The 25,899-nt window shown below is 43.4% G+C and overlaps 1 protein-coding gene across 2 annotated transcripts in view; it reads right to left on the bottom strand.

Moving 5' to 3' along the window:
- Window positions 1-25,899, bottom strand: part of dcaf12 (DDB1 and CUL4 associated factor 12) — a 134,173-nt gene that overhangs the window by 68,856 nt on the left and 39,418 nt on the right. For both annotated transcript variants that reach the window (XM_085973798.1, XM_085973791.1), the window contains exon 2: window positions 18,301-18,555. In XM_085973798.1, coding sequence (XP_085829924.1) covers window positions 18,301-18,555 — 255 coding nt within the window. The remainder of the gene's footprint in view (window positions 1-18,300; window positions 18,556-25,899) is intronic.

Raw genomic sequence — 25,899 nt, 5'->3', positions numbered from 1 at the left:
TATAAGTTTTTTTTAGTTCTCGTTCTTTTTTTCCCCCCAGTCAGGCACTGCAAGGTCTGTAGCTATAGCAACAGCTTCAGCTAGAGACGCTTGCAGCTGCAGCCGACTCTTTAGAAGCTGTTGCTAAGCAACAGGTGTTTGTTGTCAGATACGGAGATGAAAACCTCCGTATGCTTCAACATTAACTTTGTATGTCCGGCAGTTTTGATAGATCTGCAACACGCCGGTCCCGTCGGTGCCGGATATCACAAAGTTTCCTGTACTATGTGGTGCCTCGTCGAAGGTTTTTTTGAAAATCCAAATATATTGTGTCTACTACATTACCCTTGTCTATCCTTTCTGTTACTTCTTTAAAAGAATTCAATAAGTTTGATCAAGCATGACCTTCCCTTTTGAAGTCTATGCCGACATATTTTTCTGTTGCATCTTTGAATAAGGATGCCATTATCTTTCCTACCACCGACATTAAGCTAACTGGTCAATAGTTCTCTGGACTTGTTCTAGCTCCCTTTTTATATATAGGAATCACATTAGCTGTCCGCCAGTCCATTTCACGGTCATTACCCGTGTCTTTATCATGTGTATCCATTAGTGACCCTATCCCTATCCTGATTTTTCTTGTTATTTATGTATCTGTAGAATAATTTACTATTTTGTTTTATATTCCTTGATAATTTAATTTTGTCGTTTCTCTTTGCCTTCCTAACTAACCTTTTCATATTGATCTCAGTATCACTGGGTGAAGGATTTGGGGAAGGGGCGGTGGGGAGAAGGGGGTATCATCCAGATTTCCTGCTTGCTGTCAAGCAACTTGTAAGACCCCTTTAACTGCGGAAGGATTTTTTTTTTTATTAAGCTATCAAAATGTCTATCTGATAACATGTGTAAAAAATAATGTTTAAGTAACTTCTTTTTCTGGTCAACAATGTCGCCTTCAATTTTTATTTTTTTTTATTTTTAAAAAAGGTGCACGGCCCCTGTAGTGTATGTGCCTTTAAGAGCCCCAGGTGTGCTGTGGTGCCGGTGATTGCCACTCGGGCTATATAAGCCTGTGTATTGTGTATATCCGTTAGAACCCCCCCCAGACTTTGCTTAGTAAATACCTATGAACCAACTCCTGTCTTCAGTGTCTTTATCAACACACGGACACTACAGTGGCGACGAAGTGGAAACGGACTTCCCTGCAATTCGGCAGCACCTCAAGGGCATCGATTCCTCGGGCGTCCTGAAGACTCAAGGAAGTGAGAGAAGCTGTGGTTTCACCAGCTGGCCAAGCTGGTGGCAGGTACTGCGCTAATCTTTGCTGGGCGTCAGGCTGGGGCTCCAGCGGCTGGCTCTACAGCTGAGACAGGCAGCGAAATCGGAGGCAAGCAATAACGGACTGGGAGGGAGCACGCGGGAGACGGCCGGCGCGGCAAGCAGGTCAGCATTCAGACCTGGAGAGAAACTCCGACGGAAACGAGTCTCCAACAATAAATAAAAAAATAAAACAAACGTAAACCGCAGTAAACAGCGTTGTCATCGGCAGCAGCGGCGGAAAGCGCGGGAAGTGCCATATCTTTTCTACAGAAAAGAAAGAAAAGCTCGGGAAGCGCCATATCTTTTCTAAGATGCCTAATTTTGGCAATATTGATGTTTTTGATAGAGATAGAGGATTGGACCACATGTGGAAAGAGTGGAGGTATATTGCACCGCAAATGGAATAGAAGATGAAAAAAAAGCTTCAGTACTTCTGGATCTAATGGGCGCAAAGACATACAAGCTGTTATGAAACTTAATCACTCCAGCCGAACCGATGGACAAGAATTTTAAGGAGATTGTTGATACCCTACACTGCCAATTCGAGGCAGGACTGGCAGATTCTCTGCGAGACAAATTCATCTGCGATCCCCTAAGTGTAGAAACACAAAAAAACCTATCTTCTGAGAAAAATTTAACACTAGACAAGGCTTTCAGTGCAATAGGAGCTAGCTGCAGAGATACAGCAAAGGCCACAGGATTTCGGCACCCATGAAATGACGCGGGGTTTCGAGAGATGTTATCGCTGCGGCAAATCCACCCATGACCAGAGGGACTGCTGGTTCAAGGAAAAAGCATGCAGGCGATGCTGAAAGATGGGACACATTCCACGTGTGTGCCGATCTGAAAACAAAAAATCCACTAACAGGAAAAGAATCAATAAGGAAAAGCACAGAAAGGTACAAATGATGACGGACAGTAGCTCCGAAGACCAGAAGAGCGATAGCGACTCCGGGAACAAGAGACTAAGCTCTCTCAAATTACATAATGTAATTGCCAAAGAAGATTACCAGACCATTTGGGTTACCCTCACAATAGCAGGGTCCCCAGTTAAAATGGAGCTAGATACAGGATCAGCTCTGACCGTCGTAAATCGACGGGATTACGAGCGGCTATTTCCGCATATACCTTTAAAAGACACATCCATTATCTTGAAAACATATACGGGGCAGAAAGTATACCCCAAAGGAAAAATAAAGGTGCCTGTTGTATACAACGGCAAGGAAATACAGAAGTTGTATTTATACGTTCTACAAGATGGCGGTCCACCGCTGTTGGGACGTGAATGGATCAGAAAAATACGTTTAGACTGGCACTCCATTCAGGCACTGACGGTGACCAGTAAGGAAAAAAATGATGATGACGTCATACCTGAACGATTAAAAAACATCTTGGCCAACGCCAAGGAAGTGTTTCAAGAGAAACTAGGAACCTTGAAAGGCATCACCACCTCAATAAAAGTGGAAGATGCAGCAATTCCCAAGTTTTTTAAGGCAAGACCGGTGCCATACGCAATTCGTCCAGCAGTCGAGGCAGAGCTGGAGAACTTGGAAAAGGCAGGCGTATTATCTAAAATAGATTGGAGCGAGTGGGCAACACCCATCGTCCCAGTCATGAAGAAAGCATTGAAGAATGATAAATCTGAAGAACAGAGAAAAATTCGCATCTGTGGAGACTTCAAGGTGACTGTAAACCCGGTCCTTCACACGGTACAGTATCCTCTTCCGACGATAGAAGATATTTTCGCCTCACTATCCGGAGGGAAACGTTTCACCAAAATTGACTTGGCACAGGCATATCTACAGATGGAGGTTGAAGAGGCCTCTAAAAAAAATCTCACGATAAATACACACAAAGGTCTGTACCAGTACAATCGACTGGTTTTCGGAGTAGCATCCGCTCCAGCTATCTGGCAAAGAGCTATGGAGCAAGTCCTCCAAGGGATTCCGGGGACTCAATGCTACCTAGACGTCATCCTTGTAACAGGAGAAAACGACAACGAGCACCTTGCCAATTTAGAGCAGGTGCTCAATAGGATGAGAGAACGGGGCCTACGAGCAAATCGCCCCAAGTGCGAATTTTTCCGAAATCAAATATCATATTGTGGCCACATAATAAATAAGGATGGGTTGCATAAGTCACCTGAAAAAATTGAGGCGGTCATAAAAGCCCCAGCACCTGAAAATGTTTCACAATTAGTCGTTCCTGGGATTAATAAATTACTATCATAAATTTTTACCGAACTTATCAACTCTTCTACACCCTCTTAATGAACTGCTACAAACAGGAGTAATTTGGAAATGGAACGAAGACTGCAAAAGTGCCTTCCATAAATGCAAAGACTTAATCACATCCAAAGAAGTTTTGGCTCATTACAACCCATCACTGCCAATCAGACTGGCGTGCGATGCATCCCCTTACGGCATAGGAGCAGTATTATCGCATAAATTCCCTGATGGCTCGGAACGGCCGATAGCTTTTGCGTCACGCTCATTGAACTCAGCTGAGCGTAACTATGCCCAAATCGACAGGGAAGCACTCAGCCTGGTATGGGGAGTAAAGAAATTCAACCATTAACTACACGGACAAAAATTTACCTTGTTGACTGACCATCAACCCCTCATCTCCATATTCAACCCTAAAAAGGGTGTTCCCATTATGACAGCACAAAGGCTACAGAGGTGGTCCCTTTTTCTAGGGGCACACCAATACAACATAGAATACAAAGGGTCAAAACAGCATGGGAATGCTGACGGTTTATCGCGCCTACCGTTGCCAACAGTAGAAGAGGCACCTACAGTAGACCCAATGGAGATGTTCCACTCTACCATAGTGGAATGTCTACCAGTAACAAATTCTGCCATTGAAAGGGAAACGAGAAATGACCCGACTCTTTCACGGGTCTACGATTTAACAGTGAAGGGATGGCCAGCACATGGCGAACCACTGTTGCCAGCATTCTCGCAAAGAAGAGAACAGCTGTCAGTGTGCCGAGGAACCTTGATGTGTGGATCCAGAGTGGTGATTCCACCCAAACTCCAGGATAAAGTGCTAAAGGAGCTTCACGAGGGGCATCTGGGTGGAGTGAAAATGAAGAACCTAGCCAGGGCGTTTGTATGGTGGCCAGGTATCGATGGAGACATCGAAGAAATGACCAAGAGCTGCCTAGGATGCCAGAAGGTCCAAAACGCTCCACCACAAGCCCCTCTACATCCATGGGAGTGGCCCTCATATCCCTGGCAAAGGGTACACATCGACTTTGCTGGTCCATTTATGGACTCAATGTTCTTAATCGCGGTTGATGCACACTCCAAGTGGCCGGAGGTAATAAAGATGTCCTCCACCACCACGGAAAAACCCATCACAGTATTAAGGACCATATTTGCCAGGAATGGGCTGCCGGAAGAGATCTGTTCTGATAATGGACCGCAATTTGTGTCCGAAGAATTCAGAAAGTTCTTAAAAAACAATGGGGTTAAGCACTACACATCCGCCCCATACCATCCCGCCACCAATGGATTGGCGGAAAGGTTTGTCCAGACCTTCAAGAAGGCCATGGGTAATGAAGACATAAAACTTCAGCAGAAGGTGGATAACTTCTTATTCGCATACAGGAATGCAACACATATGGTTACCAACCAAACTCCCGCCATGATGTTCTTCAATAGAAACCTAAGATGCCGGCTGGATTTGGTCAAGCCCAACATCAGAAGGGACGTGGAGAACCGGCAGTTTCAAGGCATGCATGAAAGGCCAACTAGAACCTTCCAGATAGGTCAACAAGTTTTGGCTCGGGACTACCGTACCGAGAAATGGCAGCCTGGAACTATCTACACACGACTAGGACCACTGATGTTTACCGTGGACATCGGAGAAAGCATAATAAGGCGTCATGCTGACCAAATCATAAAGTCATCCGAAAAGGGACAACCTACACCACAACTCTATACATCTAACGATGAAGTAGAGATACCCGTATCTACCTCCGATCCGGTGATACTGGAACCCGATGAACCCGACACTGGCATTCAAGCCGAATCAGCCCTGCCAGAAGAACCTACTACACCACCAGAAACTACTACACCCCCGAGGCGTTATCCGGACCGAGTCAGGAAGCCTCCCGAGAGACTGACTTATAATTAATTAACTACAGCAATGTATATTATTTTGCTTATAACATGTAAATTAATAATTACTTAAAATATGATGTACTGGTTAGCTAAAAGGGGAGGAATTGTAGTGTATGTGCCTTTAAGAGCCCCAGGTGTGCTGTGGTGCCGGTGATTGCCACTCGGGCTATATAAGCCTGTGTATTGTGTATATCCGTTAGAACCCCCCCCCAGACTTTGCTTAGTAAATACCTATGAACCAACTCCTGTCTTCAGTGTCTTTATCAACACACGGACACTACAGCCCCTTTATGGGGCTGCGCGGCCCAGTCATAATAGCGTACATGCATGGTTTTTTCCTATTTAAAAGCCGGTGAGCCGGCTGCATTGAAGCTGCAGAGCACTGCGCGTTCAAGATGATATGAAGTAGCACAATTTCCATTTCAGGTTCTCTCGTGTCAGCATCAATGCTCTTTTGGTCCACCAGATTTCTATTATCATTTGGCTGAAAATTGCCTCTGACTTCTACTTAGTCTTGACCATTTTAACTACTGGAAAATGTGCGCATTTGGAGCATACAGTCAGATCAGGTTTTGCTGTGGTGATTGTAGTTACAATTTGGGCTACTTCCCAACACATTTTGCCGATGCTCAATGCAAAATGTCACTTCCCATAGAGCCTGTACTTCTAACCTGACCTTATGCTTGAAGTATTTAAGATAGCATACCACAGGGTGAACAACGATTCTTACTGCCTTTGGATATGCACTGAAAATAGTACAAGATAGTCATCATTTCCTCCAGTTCTCTCCAAATTAGTGGAAAACACCATGCTCAGACACAATATTTAGCTCATCCTAAAAACTTTGGGTCGAAAATCTGTAACTCCTGTGATGCACTCCGTCATAACTCTACGTCATGCACTTGGGGTTCGGAAACTCCAGGCATGTACTAAATTATGCAGAGGTATACATTTGTGGTAATGGATCAAGAAAGGAGTCTGGGAAATATTTGCTAATCACCCATTACAAATGCAATGTGAGGTGTTTATAGGGAAAATAAATCAGATTTTAGATTACATTGCTAGGACAATCAAGTATAAAACACAGTACTATATGTAGGCATCTGGTCTCCGCACATAGTGAAGGATATTGAGGCTCTACACAAGGTGCAAAGAAGGATGATCAAGATGATACCGAATCATAGAACTCTTAGTTGCGAGGTCAGGCTCCAAGTGTTAGAGTTACTTACTGTACTATGGAGAAACTTAGGCATGGATCTGGATGATTTAAGATTTTAAAATTATGAAAGGATTGGATATAGACTGACTAGACAGGTTATTTAAAATGGATGTCATGTTATAAAATCTGTAGGCAAAGAGGTTAGAAGCCACATATTTCACTCCACAGAGAACTTCAACCTTTTGGAAAAACTGCCAGGACAGGTAGAGTATGGTGGCACTACAGTTCTTTAAAATGGAGCTTGGCAGGTTCTTGAGAGAAGAGGTTGATTATTAGAGTTGCTAGTTAGTTGTGAATGGAATGACTTACAGGCAATATAAGTCTCCTGGAGCTAGCTCGATTACCTTAAGGAATTAGAGAAGAAATTCCTGGAGTTTTTCCTGAATTGCACACAGGCTTTTTCTGGGGTATTTTTTAAAACCAGTGGACAATTTCCAAATAGCTCACATGTAACAGATAATTCCCTACTGATCCAAATACATATGGGTAATAGAAGACCTGAAAAAGCCATATGAACCTGAAAGCCAAGCTTAAATCAATGTCAAACAAATGCTGAAGATACCTCAGAATGTTTTTATCATAATACTAACCAACTTGGTAGAAAAATAGTGAACACAGAAACATAGAAGATAGGAGCAGGAGTAGGCCATTCGGCCCCTCGAACCTGCTCCGCCATTCAATGAGATCATGGCTGATCATCCAAACTCAGTAACCTGTCCCTGCCTTCTCCCCATATCCCTTTAGCCTTAAGAAATATATCTAACAAATTGGCCTCAACTGCCTTCTGTGGTAGAGAATTCCACAGGTTCACCACTCTCCGGGTGAAGAAATTCCTCTTCATTTCTGTCGTAAATGGCTTACCCCTTATCCTTAGACTGTGACCCCTGGTTCTGGACTCCCTGGCCATCAGGAACATCCTTCCTGCATCTAGTCTATCTAGTCCTGTCAGAATTTTATAAGTTTCAATGAGATCCCCTCTCATTCTTCTAAACTCCAGCGAGTATAACCCAATCGACCCAATCTCTCCTCATACATCATTCCTGCCATCCCAGGTATCAGTTTGATGAATCTTCGCTGCACTCCCTCCATGGCAAGAACATCCTTCCTCAAATAAGGCGACCAAAACTGCACACAATACTCAATGTGTGCTCTCACCAAGGCCCTGTACAACTGCAGCAAGACATCCTTGTTCCTGTACTCGAACCCTCTTGCTACGAAGGCCAACATACCATTTGCCTTCTTAACCGCCTGCTGCACCTGCATGCTTACCTTCAGCGACTGGACTACAAGGACACCCAGGTCTCGTTGCACTTTCCATTCTCCCAATCTATTGCCGTTCCGAAAATAATCTGCCTTCCTGTTTTTGCTACCAAAGTGGATAACCTCGCATTTATCCACATTATACTGCATCTGCCCAATCACCCAACCTGTCCAAATCATACTGGAGTTTCTCGGCATTCTCCTCACAGCACACACGCCCACCCAGCTTTGTGTCATCTGCAAACTTGGAGATGTTACATCAAGTTCCCTCGTCTAGATCATTTATATATATTGTGAATAGCTGGGGTCCTAGGACCGATCTCTGCGGTACCCCACTAGTCACTGCCCGCCACTCGGAAAAAGACCCATTTATTCCAACTCTTAGCTTCCTGTCTGCCAACCAGTTCTCTATCCAAGTCAGTACCTTGCCCCCAATCCCATGTGCATTAACTTTACACGCTAATCTCTTATGCGGGACCTTATCGAAAGCCTTCTGAAAGTCCAAATACACCACATCCACTGGCTCTCCCTTATCTATTTTACCAGTTACATCCTCAAAAAGTTCCAGTAGATTAGTCAAGCACAGTTTACCTTTTGTACATTCATGTTGACTTTGTCCGATTCTGCCACTTTTCCAAGTGCTCTACTATTACATCTTTTAAAATAGACTCAAGCATTTTCCCCACTACCGATGTCAGGCTTATTCCCTGTTTTCTCTTTACCACCTTTTTTTAAATAGTGGGGTAACATTACCTACCCTCCAATCCATGGGAACTGTTCCAGAGTCTATAGAATGTTGGAAGATGACCAGCAATGCATCTACTATTTCTAGGGCCACTTCCTTGAGTACCCGAGGATGTAGATTATCAGGCCCTGGGGATTTAACGGCCTTCAATCCTGTCAATTTCCCTAACACCATTCCCCTACAAATACTGATTTCTTTCAGTTCCTCCCTCTCATTAGACCCTATGTTCCCCGACATCTCTGGGAGGTTATTTGTGTCCTCCTTTGCGAAGACAGAACCAAAGTATGTATTTAATTGGTCTTCCATTTCTTTGTTCCCCATTATAAATTCCCCTGATTCTGACTGCAAGGGACCTACGCTTGACTTCACCAATCTTTTTCTCTTCACATATCTATAGAAGCTTTTACAGTCAGTTTTTATGTTCCCTGCAAGCTTACTCTCATACTCTATTTCCCCCCTCTTAATTAATCCCTTTGTCCTCCTTTGTTGAATCATAAACTGCTCCCAATCCTTAGGTTTACTGCTTTTTCTGGCCAATTTATATGTCCTCTCCTTGGATCTTATGCTATCCCTAATTTCCCTTGTTAGCCACGGTTGAGTCACCTTTTTTGTTTTATTTTTATGCCAAACAGGGATGAACAAATTCTGTAGTTCATCCATGCGATCATTAAATGTTTGCCATTGCCTATCCACCATCAACCCTTTGAGTAACATTCCCCAATTAATCCTACCCAACTCATGCCTCATACCATCGTAGTTTCCTTTATTTAAATTCAGGGCCCTAGTCTCCGAGTCAAATACTTCACTCTCCATCGTAATGAAGAATTCTATCATATTATGATTGCTACGCCCCAAGGGGCCTCGCAGAACAAGATTGTCAATTATTCGTTTCTCATTACATAATACCCAGTCTAAGATGGCCTGATCTCTAGTTGGTTCCTCGACATATTGGTCCGGGAAGCCATCCCGTATACACTCTAGGAATTCCTCCTCCACAGTATTGTTACTAATTTGGTTAGCCCAATCTATATGTAGATTAAAGTCACCCATGATAACTGCTGTGCCCTTACTGCACATGTCTCTAATTTCCAGTTTAATGCTATCCCCAACCTCCGCATTACTGTTTGGGGGTCTGTATACAACTCCCACTAACGTTTTCTGTCCCTTGGTATTTCTCAGCTCTACCCATACAGATTCTACATCATCAGAGCTAATATCCTTCCTTACAATTGTGTTAATCTCCTCTTTAACCAGCAATGCTACCCCACCTCCTTTTCACCTGTCCTTCCTGAATATTGAATACCCCTGGATGTTGAGTTCCCAGCCCTGGTCACCCTGGAGTCATGTTTCCGTAATCCCAATCATATCATATCCATTTACATCTATTTGTGCAGCTAATTCATCCACCTTATTACAAATGCTCCTCACATTAAGACACAAAGCCTTCAGGCTTGTTTTTTTTAACACTCTTGGACCTTTTAGAATTATTATTTACTGTGGCCATGTTTGATTTAAACCCTTGATTACTCTGACTGCCACTTTTGCTTTTTTCCTTCCTGTCTTTTGCTTCTATCCTTGTTTCCCTTTCCTCTGTCTCCCTGCACAGGTTCCCAACCCCCTGCCATTTCAGTTTAAACCCTCCCCCACAGCACTGGCAAACACTCCCCCTAGGACATCGGTCCCGGCCCTGCCCAGGTGCAAACCGTCCGGTTTGTACTGGTCCCACCTCCCCCAGAACTGGTTCCAATGACCCAGGAATTTGAATCCCTCCCCCTTGCACCATTCCTCTAGCCACGTATTCATCTGAAATATCCTTCTATTTCTACTCTGACTAGCACGTGGCACTGGTAGCAATCCTGAGATTACTACCTTTGAGGTCCTATTTTTTAATTTACCTCCTAACTCCCTATATTCAGCTTTTAGGACCTCATCTCGGTTTTTACCTATATCGTTGGTATCTATATGCACCACGACAACTGGCTGTTCACCCTCCCCTTCCAAAATGCTCTGTAGCTGCTCCGAGACATCCTTGACCCTTGCACCAGGGAGGCAATATACCATCCTGGAGTCTCGTTTGAGGCCGCAGAAACGCCTATCTATTCCCCTTACAATAGAATCCCCTATCACTTTCGCTCTCCCACTCTTTTTCCTCCCGTCCTGTGCAGCAGAACCACCCACGGTGCCAGGAAGTTGGCTGCTGCTGCCTTCCTCTGATAAGCCATCTCCCTCACCAATATCCAAAGCGGTATATCTGTTTGAGGGGGGGGGATGGTCACAGGGGACCCCTGCACTACCTGCCTGCGCCTACTACTCTGCGTGGTCACCCATTCTCTTCCTGCCTGTGCAGCCTTTAGCTGCGGTGTGACCAACTCCCTAAACATGCTATCCACGACGTCCTCAGCATTGCGAATGCTCCAGACATTTATTGCTAGAAGCCATATTCGTGGATGCCACATGGGAACTAACCAAAGTTCTAACAGATATCATCTTTCATTTATCAAATGAAATGTCACCAGGTTTCAATGAAACATTTGACCATCCCCCAAATTGTGAGAACTCTCCTGCAAGGCAGCAGGATCCTAATCACCTAAATATCCAAGAAAAACGGATTTGGGATCAATATAGGTCACAAATATTCCGTCTGTTTGAATCTTTTGAATTACTCATGGGACATGGGGAAATATAACAAATGCACACAGAAATCTGCATATCAAAGAAAAGGCGGCAATATCTAGCTGGCCTTCAGGTTGATGTGATCCAGTGTCCTTAAGCATAAATATGCAGATGGAAATCAGGAAAGCAAACAGATCAATCTCTGGGCACCCGCAAACGCTGAAAATTTCTTCTGAACCACCTCTAAATGGAATTTTTCACTCATGAGGATAAACCATGAGACGATGAACATCTGTTGCTAGTTTGTCTACCCGACCTAACTTAAGCTGAGTGTGTAATTTCATGCATGCTAGTAGGAATCCTCGAAGTAAAGGGGATGGGAGGGAGCAAGCCTCCCTGTTTGTTGATGCAGCTAACGACCATAGCGTTGTCCAGCCATACGTGTATCGATCAGCCGTAAACCATGATTTGTCCTTGGAATTCCCAGAGGAATGATGCAGATTAAGTTGTGCCAATCCTTGAGCCACAACAACAAAAGCCATAGATCTTGCTCCTCAATCCAAGGCATGGGTTCCTACTACAGTGAAGCACTCTGTATTTAGTCCTCAGTGAGGAACAACTGATTGGGATAAGTGCAATGTGGTGTCTTCGCAAATAGGTGGCTCTTTACTGGACAAACCCCACATAGGAGGCCTGGTGGCAAGCCACAAGCTCCATTAGAGCTTTGCTGGTAAATTTGTCGACTGAGTACATCCATACAATTAAAAGTCACGTTTGGGAGGATCTCGGCAAGTGTACTGCCAATGCCAAGAGAAAATCTAAAATAAAATTGCCAAATTTGTAATTGGGGTACTGTACAAAGGATTTGCCAAATCTCAGTGGGTAACATACTCAGGGATTTGGTACTGGTAGTTCATGTTCATTGCCTATACTTTTGAAACGTAGTTGTGGCAAAAATGCAGCATTTTTGTCTAATATTTATCCTGATAATTTATTTTCTGTCAAGCAACACAAGGCACTAAAAATTCGCTTTACTCATAGAAAAACATGCCTCAGTGTACTATGATACAATAGTTGCAACAATTATTTGTTTTATCTTAGCTATATGTTCAAGGGAGGGAGCTAAACCATTCAACATAAATATAAACATCTTGTGGCTTTGATTCGAATACATCTTTGACTGGGCCTAAACAGACTTGAATACTGCCTATCTCAGCCTGTCTTGTTCAAATTGATTGTATTTTTCTGAAGGTTTCAGGCAGACGGCTTGCTTGGATAGTGAGAAAAAAGAAATGCGACTTCAAAATTTTACGTACAGTATAGATTTGTGCAACAGTTGGGATTGTTAGTTTTTTCTACTCAATTTCTACTTTCAAAGTTGTCTCAATTTGGGAATTGTGCCATTAGACTGGAAAATTGCAAATGTCAGCCAGGTAACTACAGGCCTGTCAGTTTAATCACAGAATCACAGAAACCCCACAGTGCAGATAGAGGCCATTTCGGCCCATCGAGCCTGCACCGACACATATCCCACCCGATCCCCGTAACCCTACATATTTTAATCTCCCTAACACTAATGGTCAATTTATCATGGCCAATCAACCTAACCCGCACATCTTTGGACTGTGGGAGGAAACCGGAGCACCTGGAGAAAACCCACGCAAACACGGGGAGAATGTGCAAACTCCACACAGACAGTCACCCGAGGCCGGATTCGAACTCGGGTCCCTGGCGCTGTGAGGCAACAGTGCTACCAGGATATGTTATTCGGGATAGAGTGACTGAGCACTTCAACAAATGTGAGCCATCCAGAGAGAGTCACATGGCTTTCTTAAAGGTAATTCCTGTCTGACTAAGCTAGTTGCATTTTTTGAGGAGGTCACTAATAAGATAGACAAGGGAGTGTCTATGAATGTTATCTGTGTGGACTTCCAGAAGAGTTCAACGTGGGCAAGTGTGAGGTCATCTACTTTGGATCCAAGAAAGATAAATCGGCGTATTTTTTAAATGGTGAGAAACTAGGTACTGTAGAGGAGCAATGAGATTTGGTAGTCCACGTACACAAATCATTTAAACCCAGCAGAGAGGTACAAAAATCAAATAGGCTAATGGAATATTGGCATTTCTCTCAAGGGGGCTGGAATACAAAGGGGAGGAAGTAATGCCGCAGTTGTATCGAGCCTTGGTCATATCCCATCTGGAGTACTGTGTTCAGTGTTGGGCACTACACCTCAGGAAGGATACAAAAGGATTAAATTATGAAGACAGGTTGCATAAACTTGGCTTGTATTTCCTTGCGTATAGAAGGTTGAGGGGTGATCTGATTAAGGTGTTTAAAATGTTAATAAGATTTGATAGAGTAGATACAGTGAAATTATTTCACCGGGAGAATCAAGAACATGGGGACATCTTAAAATTAGAGCTAGGCCATTCAGGAGTGAAATCAGGAAGCACTTTTTCCACACAAAGTGTAGTAGAGGTGGTAGGGATAAACCTGGTAGCTACAGACAAATCAGTCGAACACAGTGGTGGGAAAACTACTGGAGACCATTGTCAAGGACAAAATTAATTCTCACTTGGAGAAGCATGAGTGAATAAGGGACAGCCAGCACGGATCTGTTAAAAGGCAAATAGTGTCTGACTAACCTGATTGAGTTCTTTAATGAGGTAACAGAGAGAGCTGATGAAGGTAATGCAGTAGATGTTGTGTATATGGACTTTCAAAAGGCATTTGATAAAGTACCCCATAACAGACTCAGTTGGAAAATAGAAGCATATGGTATTAAAAGGGACAGTGGTAACTTGGGTACATAATTGGCTAAAGGATAGGAGGCAGAGTGCAGTGGTAAACGGATGTTTTTTCTGACTGGAGTTGTTAGAAATCTGTGGTGTATATAATCTATATGGTTATGCGGATAAAATTGTGACATAAGAACATAAGAAATAGGAGCAGGAATAGGCCACTTGGCCCCTCGAGCCTGCTCCGCCATTCAAGAAGATCATGGCTGATCTTGGGCTCAAAGCCATTTCCCTGCCCATTCCCCATAACCTTTCACTCCCTTATCTTGCAAAAATCTGTCTATCTCCACCTTAAATGTATTTAATGACCCAGCCTCCACAGCTCTCTGCGGCAGAGAATTCCACAGATTTACAACCCTCAGAAGAAATTCCTCCTCATCTCAGTTCTAAAAGGGCAACCCTTTATTCTGAAACTATGCCCCCGAGTTCTAGATTTCCCCACGAGGGGAAACATCCTCTCTGCATCTAACCTGTCGAGCCCCCTCAGTATTTTATATGTTTCAATAAGATCACCTCTCATTCTTCTAAATTCCAATGAGTATAGGCCCAGCCTGCTCAACCTTTCTTCATAAGTCAACCCCCTCATCTCTGGAATTAACCTAGTGAATCGTCTCTGAACCGCCTCCAATGCAAGTATATCTTTCCTTAAATAAGGAGATCAAAACTGTATGCAGTACTCAAGGTGTGGTCTCACCAATACCCTGTACAGTTGTAGCAGGACTTCCCTGCTTTTATACTCCAACCCCTTTGAAATAAAGGCCAACATTCCATGTACAGCAGGCATCTCAAAGCACTGGAGAGGTACCACCAACGCTGCCTCCGCAAGATCCTGTAGATCCATTGGCAGGATAGGCGCACCAACGTCAGTGTTCTCACTCAGCCAACATCCCCAGCATCGAAGCTTTGACCACGCTTGATCAGCTCCAATGGACGGGTCACATCGTCCGCATGCCCGATATGAGACTCCCAAAACAAGCACTCTACTCAGCTCCGACACGGCAAGAGAGCCCCAGGTGGGCAGAGGAAACACTTCAAGGACACCCTCAAAGCCTCCTTGAAAAAGTGCAACATCCCCACCGACACCTGGGAATCCCTGGCCCAAGACCGCACAAAGTGGAGGAGAAGCATCCGGGAAGGTGCTGAACACCACGAGTCTCTTCACCGGGAGCAAGCGTAAGCTAAGTGCAAACAGCGGAAGGAGCGCACGTCAACCCAAGCACCCAACCCACCCGCCCCTTCAACCACAGTCTGCCCCGCCTGCTGTAGGTCCCACATTGGACTCATCAGTCACCTGAGAACTCATTTTTAGTGTGGAATCAAGTCACCCTCGGTTTCGAGGGACTGCCCAAGAAAACTCCAACCCCCTCGAAATAAAGGCCAACATTCCATTTGCCTTTTTGATTACGTGCTGTACCTGCATGCTAACTTTTTGCGTTTCATGCACAAGGACCCCCAAGTACCTCTGAACTGTAGCATTTTGTAATCTCTGTCCATTTAAATAATAATTTGCTTTATTTTTCCTGCCAAAGTGGATAACCTCGCACTTTCCCACATTATACTCCATCTGCCAAATGTTTGCCCACTCACCTAGCCTGTCTATATCCCTTTGCAGGTTCTTTGAGACCTCTGTACAACTTGCTTTCCCATCCATTATTGTATCATCCGCAAACTTGGCTACATTACACTCGGTCTCTTCATCCAAGTCATTAATGTAGATTGTAAATAGTTGGGGCCCCAGCACCGATCCCTGTGGCACCCCACTAATTACCGTTTGCCAACTGGAAAATGACCCAGTTATCCCGACTCTCTGCTTTCTGTTAGTTAGCCAATTCTCTATCCATCCTAATATATTACCCCCAACTCCGTGAGCTCTTATCTTATGCAGTAACCTTTTATATGGCACCTTATCGAATGCCTTCTGGAAATCCAAATACACCACATCCATCCTGCTCATTACATCCTCAAAGAACTCCAGCAAATTTGCTAAACATGATTTCCCTTTCATAAATCCATGCTGACTCTGCTTGACTGCATTATGATTTTCCAAATGCCCTGCTACTGCTTCCTTAATGAAGGACTCCAGCATTTTCCAAACGACAGATGTTAGGCTAACTGGTCTATAATTTCCTGCTTTCTGTCTCCCTCCTTTCTTAAATAAGGGTGTTATATTTGCGGTTTTCCAATCCGCTGGGACCTCTCCAGAGTCCAGGGAATTTTGGTATATTGCAACCAATGCATCCACTATCTCTGCAGCCACTTCTTTTAAGGCCCTGGGATGCAGGCCATCTGGTCCAGGAGACTTGTCGTCTTTTAGTCCCATTATTTTACCAAGTACTGTTTCCTTAGTGATAGTGATTGTCTTTAGTTCCCACTTTGAGGGAGGGCTTTCACCTAAGAATTGAGACAAAGAACTTGACGTGCCATTGGGCACCGAGATTTTAGGGGAACCTTGATAGGTTAAATGGTCTTGTCAATAAATTTAGCCCCAGGCCCACCCCTAAAAAAATAAGACCTGAAAAGCCCTTAGCACAGACGGCGAAGGGGAGAACCATGTAAGAGTGAGCTGGTCGAACACTCTTTCGAGAGTGGACCCACGCTCATCGAAGTCAAACACTCTTGGGGGTGCTAGACGAGGGGAAGAAAGGCCGTAAGCCTGAGAACTGCGCACGCCAGCCGTCTGTCCGATCGGGACCGGTACCAACTGCTCATCACAGTCGTATGCTTTTGCTGTATAACTAAATGTGTTATATTCCATCTTAAACTCTGATTAAACACAATATTCCCACCATATTGGTTTGTAGTCGATCCTGATAATTTGAAAGAGATTGATAATCTCGACAAGCTAACAGAGTGAAGTATGTAATGGAGTCCCCCGGGGTTGGGTATTAGGACCATTTATATAAATAACCTGGACTTGGGTATAGGGAATACAATTTCAAAGTTTATGGATGGTACAAAACTTGGCAACATAAATAAGTGAGCAGGATAGTAGCAGACTTCAGAAAGACAGACAGACTGGTGAAATGGGCAGACACATGGCAGATGCAATTTAATGCGGATAACTGTGAAATGATACACTTCAGGAGAAACATAGAGAGGTAGTATAATCTAAATGGTACTCCTGTTCCTAATTGAGATAGTTAGAATCATAGAAATTTACAGCACAGAAGGAGGCCATTCGGCCCATCTTGTCCGTGACGGCCAACAAAGGGCTATCCACCCTAATCCCACTTTCCAGCACTTGGTCCGTAGCCTTGTAGGTTAAGGTACTTCAAGTGCATATCCAAGTACTTTTTAAATGTGCTGAGGTTTTTCTGCCTCTACCACCCTTTCAGGCAGTGAGTTCCAGACCCCCACCACCCTCTGGGTGAAAAGATTTCTCCTTAAATCCCCTCTAAACCTTCTACTAATTACTTTAAAACTATGTCCCCTGGTTATTGACCCTTCTGCTAAGGGAAATTAGGTCTCCCCTCAGCCTCCTCTGTTCCAAAGAAAACAACCCCAGCCTATCCAATCTTTCCTCATAGCCAAAATTCTCCAGCCCAGGCAACATCCTCGTAAATCGCCTCTGCACCCTCTCTAGTGACCAGAACTGCACGCAGTATTCTAGCTGCGGTCTACAATGACCAGAAGGAGCGGGAGCGGAGCATGATAAAAGTGGCGCCAGCAAGGAGGCCCGAGACCAGAAGGAGCGGGAGTGGTTATGGCTAACAATTGTAAAATCTGCGTATGTTCTACTGTTCTATTAATCTTATACTGTTTAATTAACAGCTAAACAAATTTAAGTCTAAATTATGGTCTAGTATGTTGTTATTCTGTAGCGTTCCCAAGTTGAAGATCATGAGAACATTTAATGAAGCCAGTGAACTGAAAAAGTGATGTGGGTTCAATCCTTAGAAATGCTACAAATTTATGTAGCTATCTAAGTAAATGAAAGCATTCCGGAACAAAGGCTCACTTACAGAAGTAGTCAGTGACGCTGAAGGAAGTTCCAAGTCAGATTGAAAAGTGAAACCATCAATTACATTACCTAGGTGAACCCAACTTTTTCTATTTAGGAGAGGTTTTTTTTAAAATAATGGGCATTGAGGGTGAATGGAATTTTAATACTGAGTCATAAATCCTGCTTCTCACCTCTCAATCTTAAAGCCATAATCCATAAAATTATGAAAAATATTTCCAAGTTTATTGACATCTGAGGTACTGTAAAGATTTTTTTTAAATCTTCCACTCACCGTGTTGCATTTTGTGCCACATACCACTTGCCGATGGTTCAGCCACTGGGACGCAAACACCTTGTTCAGGGTTCCTAAATGGAACTCTTCCTCCTTCAAAAGGGCAGGTAGTCTGTGAGCCGCATAGCCACGCAGTGCATGTTGGTAGCTCTGCTCATTCCGAAGCTTAATCTGTTGACCTGCGAGGTAACAGACAAAGGATTTCTTCACAAGCGGTAGCTTCTTCTTTTTGCGTAGTGTGTGATCCTGGCTGCACTGTTGAAGGAAAATTTGAATAAATTAGCTGTTTCATTTAACTAGTCAACAGAGTCTATGAAATGGCAACCTTTGCCCAGATAACCAGTCGCTTTAAAGGTATTTATTCCACAGAAACCAAAGATTGTGAATAACCGACAAAAGTTTTAAATGGTAAATAAGCGAACACTGTTCTTTTGTATGTCAATGTGGTTAGTCTACATCACAGGACTGCAAGGTCACAACAAAGAAATCATATGAGCTTCAGTGCAGTGTGTTGCATGCTTACATTCTAAACCCACTTTTCCCCCCCTATATTCTTAGAAATAATTTGTTCCACCTATCTTTACACAAAACGAGCATAGATGAGCACTTGAAACGCCATAGCATACAAGGCTACGGACCAAGCGCTGGAAAATGGGATTAGAATAGACAGGGCTTGATGGCCGGCATGAACACGATTGGCCGAAGGGCCTCTTTCTGTGCTGTATAACTCTATGGCCCAGAAAGTCGGGTCCCAATGCGTGAGTACGCACGGGGTACTCACGCGTAGGCCAAACGAAAGTGCCGGTTTCGTGCATGCACTGCGCATGAAACCGGTACTTCCGTTCCCCTGAAAGAAGGGGTTCAGAAGTCAAATGCGTGCGCTGGAGAGGCAGCGCGTGTGCATCGAACTTACTTTTTTTTTTTTTGCAGGGTTTTCCGGGAGGGCATGCCTCCAGCAGTTACACATTTAAAAAGCAGGCGCAAGGCTTGCTTTTAACAAGGTAAATGGTGAATTAATTAAAATTAAAACATTTTTCCCCACAGGTTTATTATTTTTAAATACTTTAAAAGAAAGGCAAGTTTATTTTTAGCCCCGTTAGAAAATGTAATTAATTTTTTCAAAAATTTAAATTATTGTTTAAAATAGTTATTTCATGTAATTTATAGTTATTTTTAAAATGTGATTAAAAAAAAATTATTTGAAGTTTTAGTGATGTTTTGGGGCTTATAATATTTATAGGTTTGACAGCTCTTCCTGTCAAACTTATGAATGAAGCATTCCCTGCTACCATTGACTCTCCATGGCCCACGTGATCCCAGGGGACGCTTCAAACTAACTGCGCCCCTGGGATGCGCAAGCACTGCGCGCCGGCAGTTGGAGGAGGCCCAGGATCGGAATACTACGCGGGCCCACAGCACAACGGCTGGCGCGCTAGGCAAGTGCAGGTCGGGGGCTTGCACCCGCGACTCTAAGAAGAAAAAGCCATTCAGCCTTCCTTCAAAAAGGCAGTGTAGAATTTACACAGTCACAGACTCTAACTGTATCTGCCAAGAGAGGGAAAATTTCCAAGAAGATAAAGCACTGAAATGTCTTTCTCTCTCCCTCCTCCCACCCAAAGATAATTCGTCGAGGATATTGATCTAACACTACAAACTACATTGCTCAGCTCAAGTCATCGGCAGGATTGGAAACACCATGGTCTGCACAGAACTCAATCTCAAGTCTGTACTGATTCGCATCACCATAAATGCCATTCTTAACCAAATATTCATACTGCTTTTTGAAGGGAATTAATAAACATAGCATTAAAAACTTTTAAAACCACTGTGGTTAAGAATTGTGTTTGCTTGAAAGTCGTCACTTTTGCATGGGTGATTTTGGGACTAAAAGTGTAGGCTAAACAGATAACTGAAACATCATCTCTTTAGGCATTTTATAGAAATGCAAAATTCTGCTTGCCTTTCTTCATTTGTTAGAAGCCCCAGAATCATCTTTTTCTCTAAACTTACTCCAAGGAATTCATGGCCTTTTCAATGTAGGGTGCCCAAAATTACAAAATCATCAAAATGTTAGCAATTATACAAGTTTTAAAGCAACTCACTTCAGTTTATAATCAAATTATAAAAGTGCGAGAGACCACTGGAGTGTGAAAGGCCAGAAGAATGTGGAGTTTAGCCTTAGGCCTGAGGTGCAGTTGGAGAGTTTTTTTCCTATAAATTAATACTTGTATGAAATGAGTAAGCCGAGTTTAATTCTTGTGAGTGTTTGGTGCGAGTGAGGGTTCAGACTAACACTATCTACATTTTTAAGTTAGACAGAGGGAATGGCAGTACAGAAGATTATGATGTGTCTGGAGTGTGATACTTAAGCCTTCATGGATCCTCACTGTTTCCAGATGCAGCACATTTACAGTGAAGTCTTGGAAAATTCAGTCTCTGCTTGAGCAACTGTTGGAAACACTCCACAGCATGAAAGGGAATAAGAAGTACTGTATCTGGATTGTATTCTCTCGAACATGGTGATACAAGCAGTGCTACACAATGCAGGACACAGGAATAATATAAAAAGAGAGAAGTGGATGACCATCCACAAGAGCAGCAGAGAAAGACAGGACTCATACAGTGCAGGGAACTCGAGTTACTGGAACAGGCCAATAGATAGATAGTTTGGACAAGTATAAGATGGACAATGACAGTGACTTGGCAGAGGGTGGTCCTGAGTTACATTGTGACACCACTGGAGCAAGGAACTACCCAAGGGGGTAGGAGGCAGGTAGATTACAAGAATAAGAAAGCGGCACCAGTGAGAGATTCTGTAGTCAGAGGTATAGACCGCCTTTTTTGCAGTTGTGACCAGTAATCCCAAAAGGTATGTTGCCTCCCCAACACCAGGGTGAAGGATATCACAGAATGGGTGAAATAATTTCTGAGAAGGGAAAGCAACCAAAAGTCATGGTTCATACTGGAAGTATTAGTACAGACAGAATATTTGCAGATGGAGTTTAAGGACTTGGGTACTAGATAGAAAAACACCACCCAAATGATGGTAATCTCTGGATTGCTTCCTGTGTCAGGTGCTTGACAAGTTAAGGAGAAAATGCTTAAGAAGGTCTATGTGTTCCGATTCGATGGGGATTGGAGCAAGTTCTGGAACAAGGAAAACTATACGAAATGAATGGCCTTCACCTGAACTGAAATGGCACCAATGTCCTTTTGGAGAGGTCAAGTACAGCAGTGGGGAAGGATTTAAACTCATATATGTCAGGGAGTGGAGAAAGTCTAAGTTTGAGACTAAAGAGGGGGAGCAGGAATAATAAAACTGTTTAAATGGATGGCTGAAATAAACAGAAATTATCAGAGGAAAAAGGGAAAGAGGAGGTAGTGAGAGATTTTTTAAAAATGCTGCAGAAGGAGCAAGGAGTAACAAAAAAAACCAAAGGACAAAATCAGGAAAAAGAATAAGGGTCCAAATTCCCAAAAAATTGGAGTTCGGGTTGAGTGGTATACATGTGAATGCACAGAGCATTCAAAACAACATTGGACAGTTAAAAGCTTTAATAACTATGGAGGTATATGGTAGATTAGGTTAAGTTTGGACTGGACTGCAAACTTAATAGAAGGCTCACCACCACCTTCTCAAGGGCAACTAGGGATGGGTAGTAAATGCTGAAATAACAACAGAAAATGCTGGAAAAACTCAGCAGGTCAGGCAACATCCGTGGAGAGAAATTTGAGTTGACGTTTCGGGTTTGACCCTTCTTCAAAACTATTTCGGATTTCCAACATCTGCAGTATTTTGCTATCGGTAGTAAATGCTGGCCTTGCTAGCACACCCATATCCTGAGAAAGAATTTTTTTTAAATCTTGGTTATAACTTCTTCAGGAGAGATGAAGGAAGTAGAGGGCGGGAGGTGGAAAAGACAAGTGATGTAGTAGTGCTAGTGAAGATTTAATCAGCATTACAATATAGTGATGTCCTAAGGAGTTGTTTTAAGACAGATTTGATATGGATACAGTTAAGGAATAGGAAGAGAAATGGTACAATTCTCAGTGCGTACAAACCACCCAACAAATTTCAGAGATATTCAAGAACAACAGAGCAATAATACTGGGCGATTTTAGCTATCTCAGTGATGGTCAGAAATGACATAACACCATGTCATTGCCCAACATAGTTGATCCATCTTCGCAATACCATTCGCTTCCATACTTGTCCACCTTCTTCAAACAGTCACGTTTCTAGAACACCAGCAATAGAAATATTTGCACTAAATGTTTTTCTGTGTGTCATAATAGGAAAGCTATCGAAGAAAACTAACTGGGACGCATGTTGCAAGTTTGATACTGGCGATTACTGGGACCATAGATAGATAGAAATTATGCTAAGGTACTACAGTAACATAATTATTATAGCCTAACACGTGATGGAGCAACTTTGAAATCGTTGGTAATAGTTAACAATATTTGAACTGCTCATACAAAGGGACAGAGATCCAGGCGATAACACTATTGCAGAGCTCCACAGAAAGCTTCACTGATGTTAGCCTGTGACCATTTCTTGGATTGATAAAATCTTAAAATGCAACTACAGCATCTCTTCTCTTCCCATCATAAATTCAGATAGCAAAACACAGAAATTAGCAACATACTGTAGTCTTGCTTCAGGTATTATTACACAGCCACATTACTCCACTGTTATAGATTGCAGGTTCTGGAATGCAGTTAGCCATCCTCATCAAGTCTACTGAACTATACAGAGCCCAGAAGCTTTCACTGCACCCTGCCAAATAGGGCTGCAATATTCTATAACTGGATGAATTTAGGTTTTGTGGAACATTAATACTGTCAACAATGATGGGGAACTTACAAATTCTCTTCAGGTGGAAACGTTTAGTCATTATACAGTAACAATACTCCTTATTTTGGGTGAAATCATTTAAGCTTCAAAACTATCTTACTTAAATTTCAAACTTCTATTTTGCATGCGTTATATTTCAGAGCATTTTCCTATCCTCGATTAGGCAGCCAGAGCTCCCACCGGAAGCAGGTAGGGACCTCATTAATATATGCAAATCATGGTCAAATGACAGAGTTAAGACCCTGGCGCCATTTTTGTGACTACCCACGTTGCTACCACAGGCTACTCAAACCATCTACAAACCATGGCAACACAAGTCGCGAAGTATGATATTGTCGCTATCACGGAGACATGGTTGAGGGAGGGGCAAGACTGGCAGCTCAATATTCCAGGGTATAGAATCTTCAGGCGAGACGGTGGGGGGGGGGGGCGGGGGTAAAAGGAGGGGGTGTCGCAATATTAATTAAGGAGTCAATTACTGCTTTAAGGAGGGATGATATATTAACAGGTTCCTCTAATGAGGCCATATGGGTAGAACTTAAAAACAAGGGGGCAAGCACTTTGCTGGGAGTGTACTATAGGCCCCCAAACAGTCAGGAGGAGATAGAGATGTAGGCAAATCTCAGAGACATGTGCAAATAATAGGGTAATAATAGTGGAAATTTCAACTTCCCCAATATTAACTGGGATAGTCAGAGTGTGAAAGGCTTAGAGGGTGCAGAATTCTTAAAGTGCATCCAGGAGAGCTTTTTGAGCCAGCATGTAGAAAGTCCTACAAGAGAGGGGGAGGTAATGGACCTAATTCTAGGGAATGTGACCGGGCAAGTGGTGGAAGTGTTCGTAGGTGAGCACTTTGGTGACAGTGACCATAATTCAGTGAGATTTAAGGTAGTCATGGAAAAGGACAAAGATGGACCGGAAATAAAGGTTCTAAATTGGGGGAAGGCCAATTTTAATATGATAAGGCAGGATCTGGCCAAAGTGGACTGGGATCAGCTACTTGTAGGAAAATCCACATCAGAGCAATGGGAGTCTTTCAGAAAGGAAATTGAGAGAGTACAATGGCAACATGTTCCCGTAAAGGTCAAGGGTGGGACCAACAAGCCCAGGGAACCTTGGATGTCAAGGGATAGACAAGAATGGATTAGGAAAAAAAAAGGGGGGCTTTTGGCAGATACAAAGGACTAAAGACAGAGGAAGCCCTAGAGGAGTATAAAAAGTGCAGAGGGATACTTAAAAAAGAAATTAGGAGAGCGAGGAGGGGCCATGAAATAACACTGGCGAGCAAAATAAAGGAAAATCCTAAGGTGTTTTATATTAAGGGCAAGAGGATAACTAGGGAAAGAGTAGGGCCCATTAGGGACCAAAGTGGCAATCTGTGGGTGGAGCCAGAAGATGTAGGTGGGGTTTTAAATGAATTTTTGCATCTGTGTTCACTATGGAGAAGGACGATGTAGACATAGAAATCGGGCAGGGGGACTGTGATATACTTGAACATATTAGCATCGAGAGGGAGGAGGTACTAGCGGTTTTAGCAGGCTTAAAAGTGGATAAATCCCCAGGCCCGGACGAGATGTATCCCAGGCTGCTGTGTGAGGCAAAGGAGGAGATTGCAGGGGCTCGGACACAAATTTTAAGAACCTCTCTGGCCACAGGGGATGTGCCAGAGGACTGGAGAACAGCTAACGTAGTACCATTATTCAAGAAGGGTAGTAGGGATAAACCAGGGAATTACAGGCCAGTGAGCCTAACATCAGTGGTAGGGAAATTATTGGAAAAAATTCTGAGGGACAGAATTAGTCTCCACTTGGAGAGGCAAGGATTAATCAGGGATAGTCAGCATAGCTTTGTCAAGGGAAGATCATGTCTGACCAATTTGATTGAATTTTGAGAGGGGGTGACTTGGTGTGTGGATGAGGGTAGTGCAGTGGATGTGGTATACAAGGATTTCAGTAAGGCTTTCGATAAAGTCCCGCATAGGAGACTGGTCAAGGTGGTAAGAGCCCATGGGATCCAGGGTGCCTTGGCACATTGGATCCAAAACTGGCTTAGTAGCAGAGGGCGATGGTCGAAGGTTGTTTTTGTGACTGGAAGCCTGTGTCCAGTGGGGTACCGCAGGGATCGGTGCTGGGTCCCTTGCTGTTTGTGGTCTACATAAATGATTTGGATGCGAATTTAAAAGGTATGATCAGTAAGTTCACAGATGACACGAAAATTGGTGGGGTGGTAAATAGCGAGGAGGGTAGCTTCAGTCTGCAGGACGATATAGATGGGTTGGTCAGATGGGCGGAACAGTGGCAAATGGAATTTAACCCGGAAAAGTGTGAGGTGATGCATTTTGGAGGGACTAACAAGGCAAGGGAGTACACAATGAATGGTAAGACCCTAGGAAAGAGAGGATCAGAGGGACCTTGGTGTGCATGTACATAGATCCCTGAAGGCAGCAGGACAGGTAGATAAGGTGGTTAAAAAGGCATATGGGATAGAGTTATAGAGTGTTATAGAGATAGGAACAGGAGTAGGCCATTCGGCCCTTCGAGCCTGCTCCGCCATTCAATGAGATCATGGCTGATCTTCGTCTGAGATCATAGCTGATCTTACCAGTTCAGTACCCCGTCCCCGCCTTTTCTCCGTAACCCTTAATCCCCTTAGCCTTCAGAAATATATCCAATTCTCTCTTGAAAATATTTATTGAATTAGCCTTCGCAGCCCTCTGTGGCAGGGAATTCCACAGGCTCACC

The sequence above is a fragment of the Somniosus microcephalus genome, chromosome 2 (genome assembly GCF_052327205.1).
Source record: "Somniosus microcephalus isolate GS21.2 chromosome 2, FLI_Smic_1.0, whole genome shotgun sequence".
In the NCBI taxonomy this organism is placed as follows: domain Eukaryota; kingdom Metazoa; phylum Chordata; class Chondrichthyes; order Squaliformes; family Somniosidae; genus Somniosus; species Somniosus microcephalus.
This window is presented reverse-complemented; position numbering and strand designations above follow the sequence as displayed.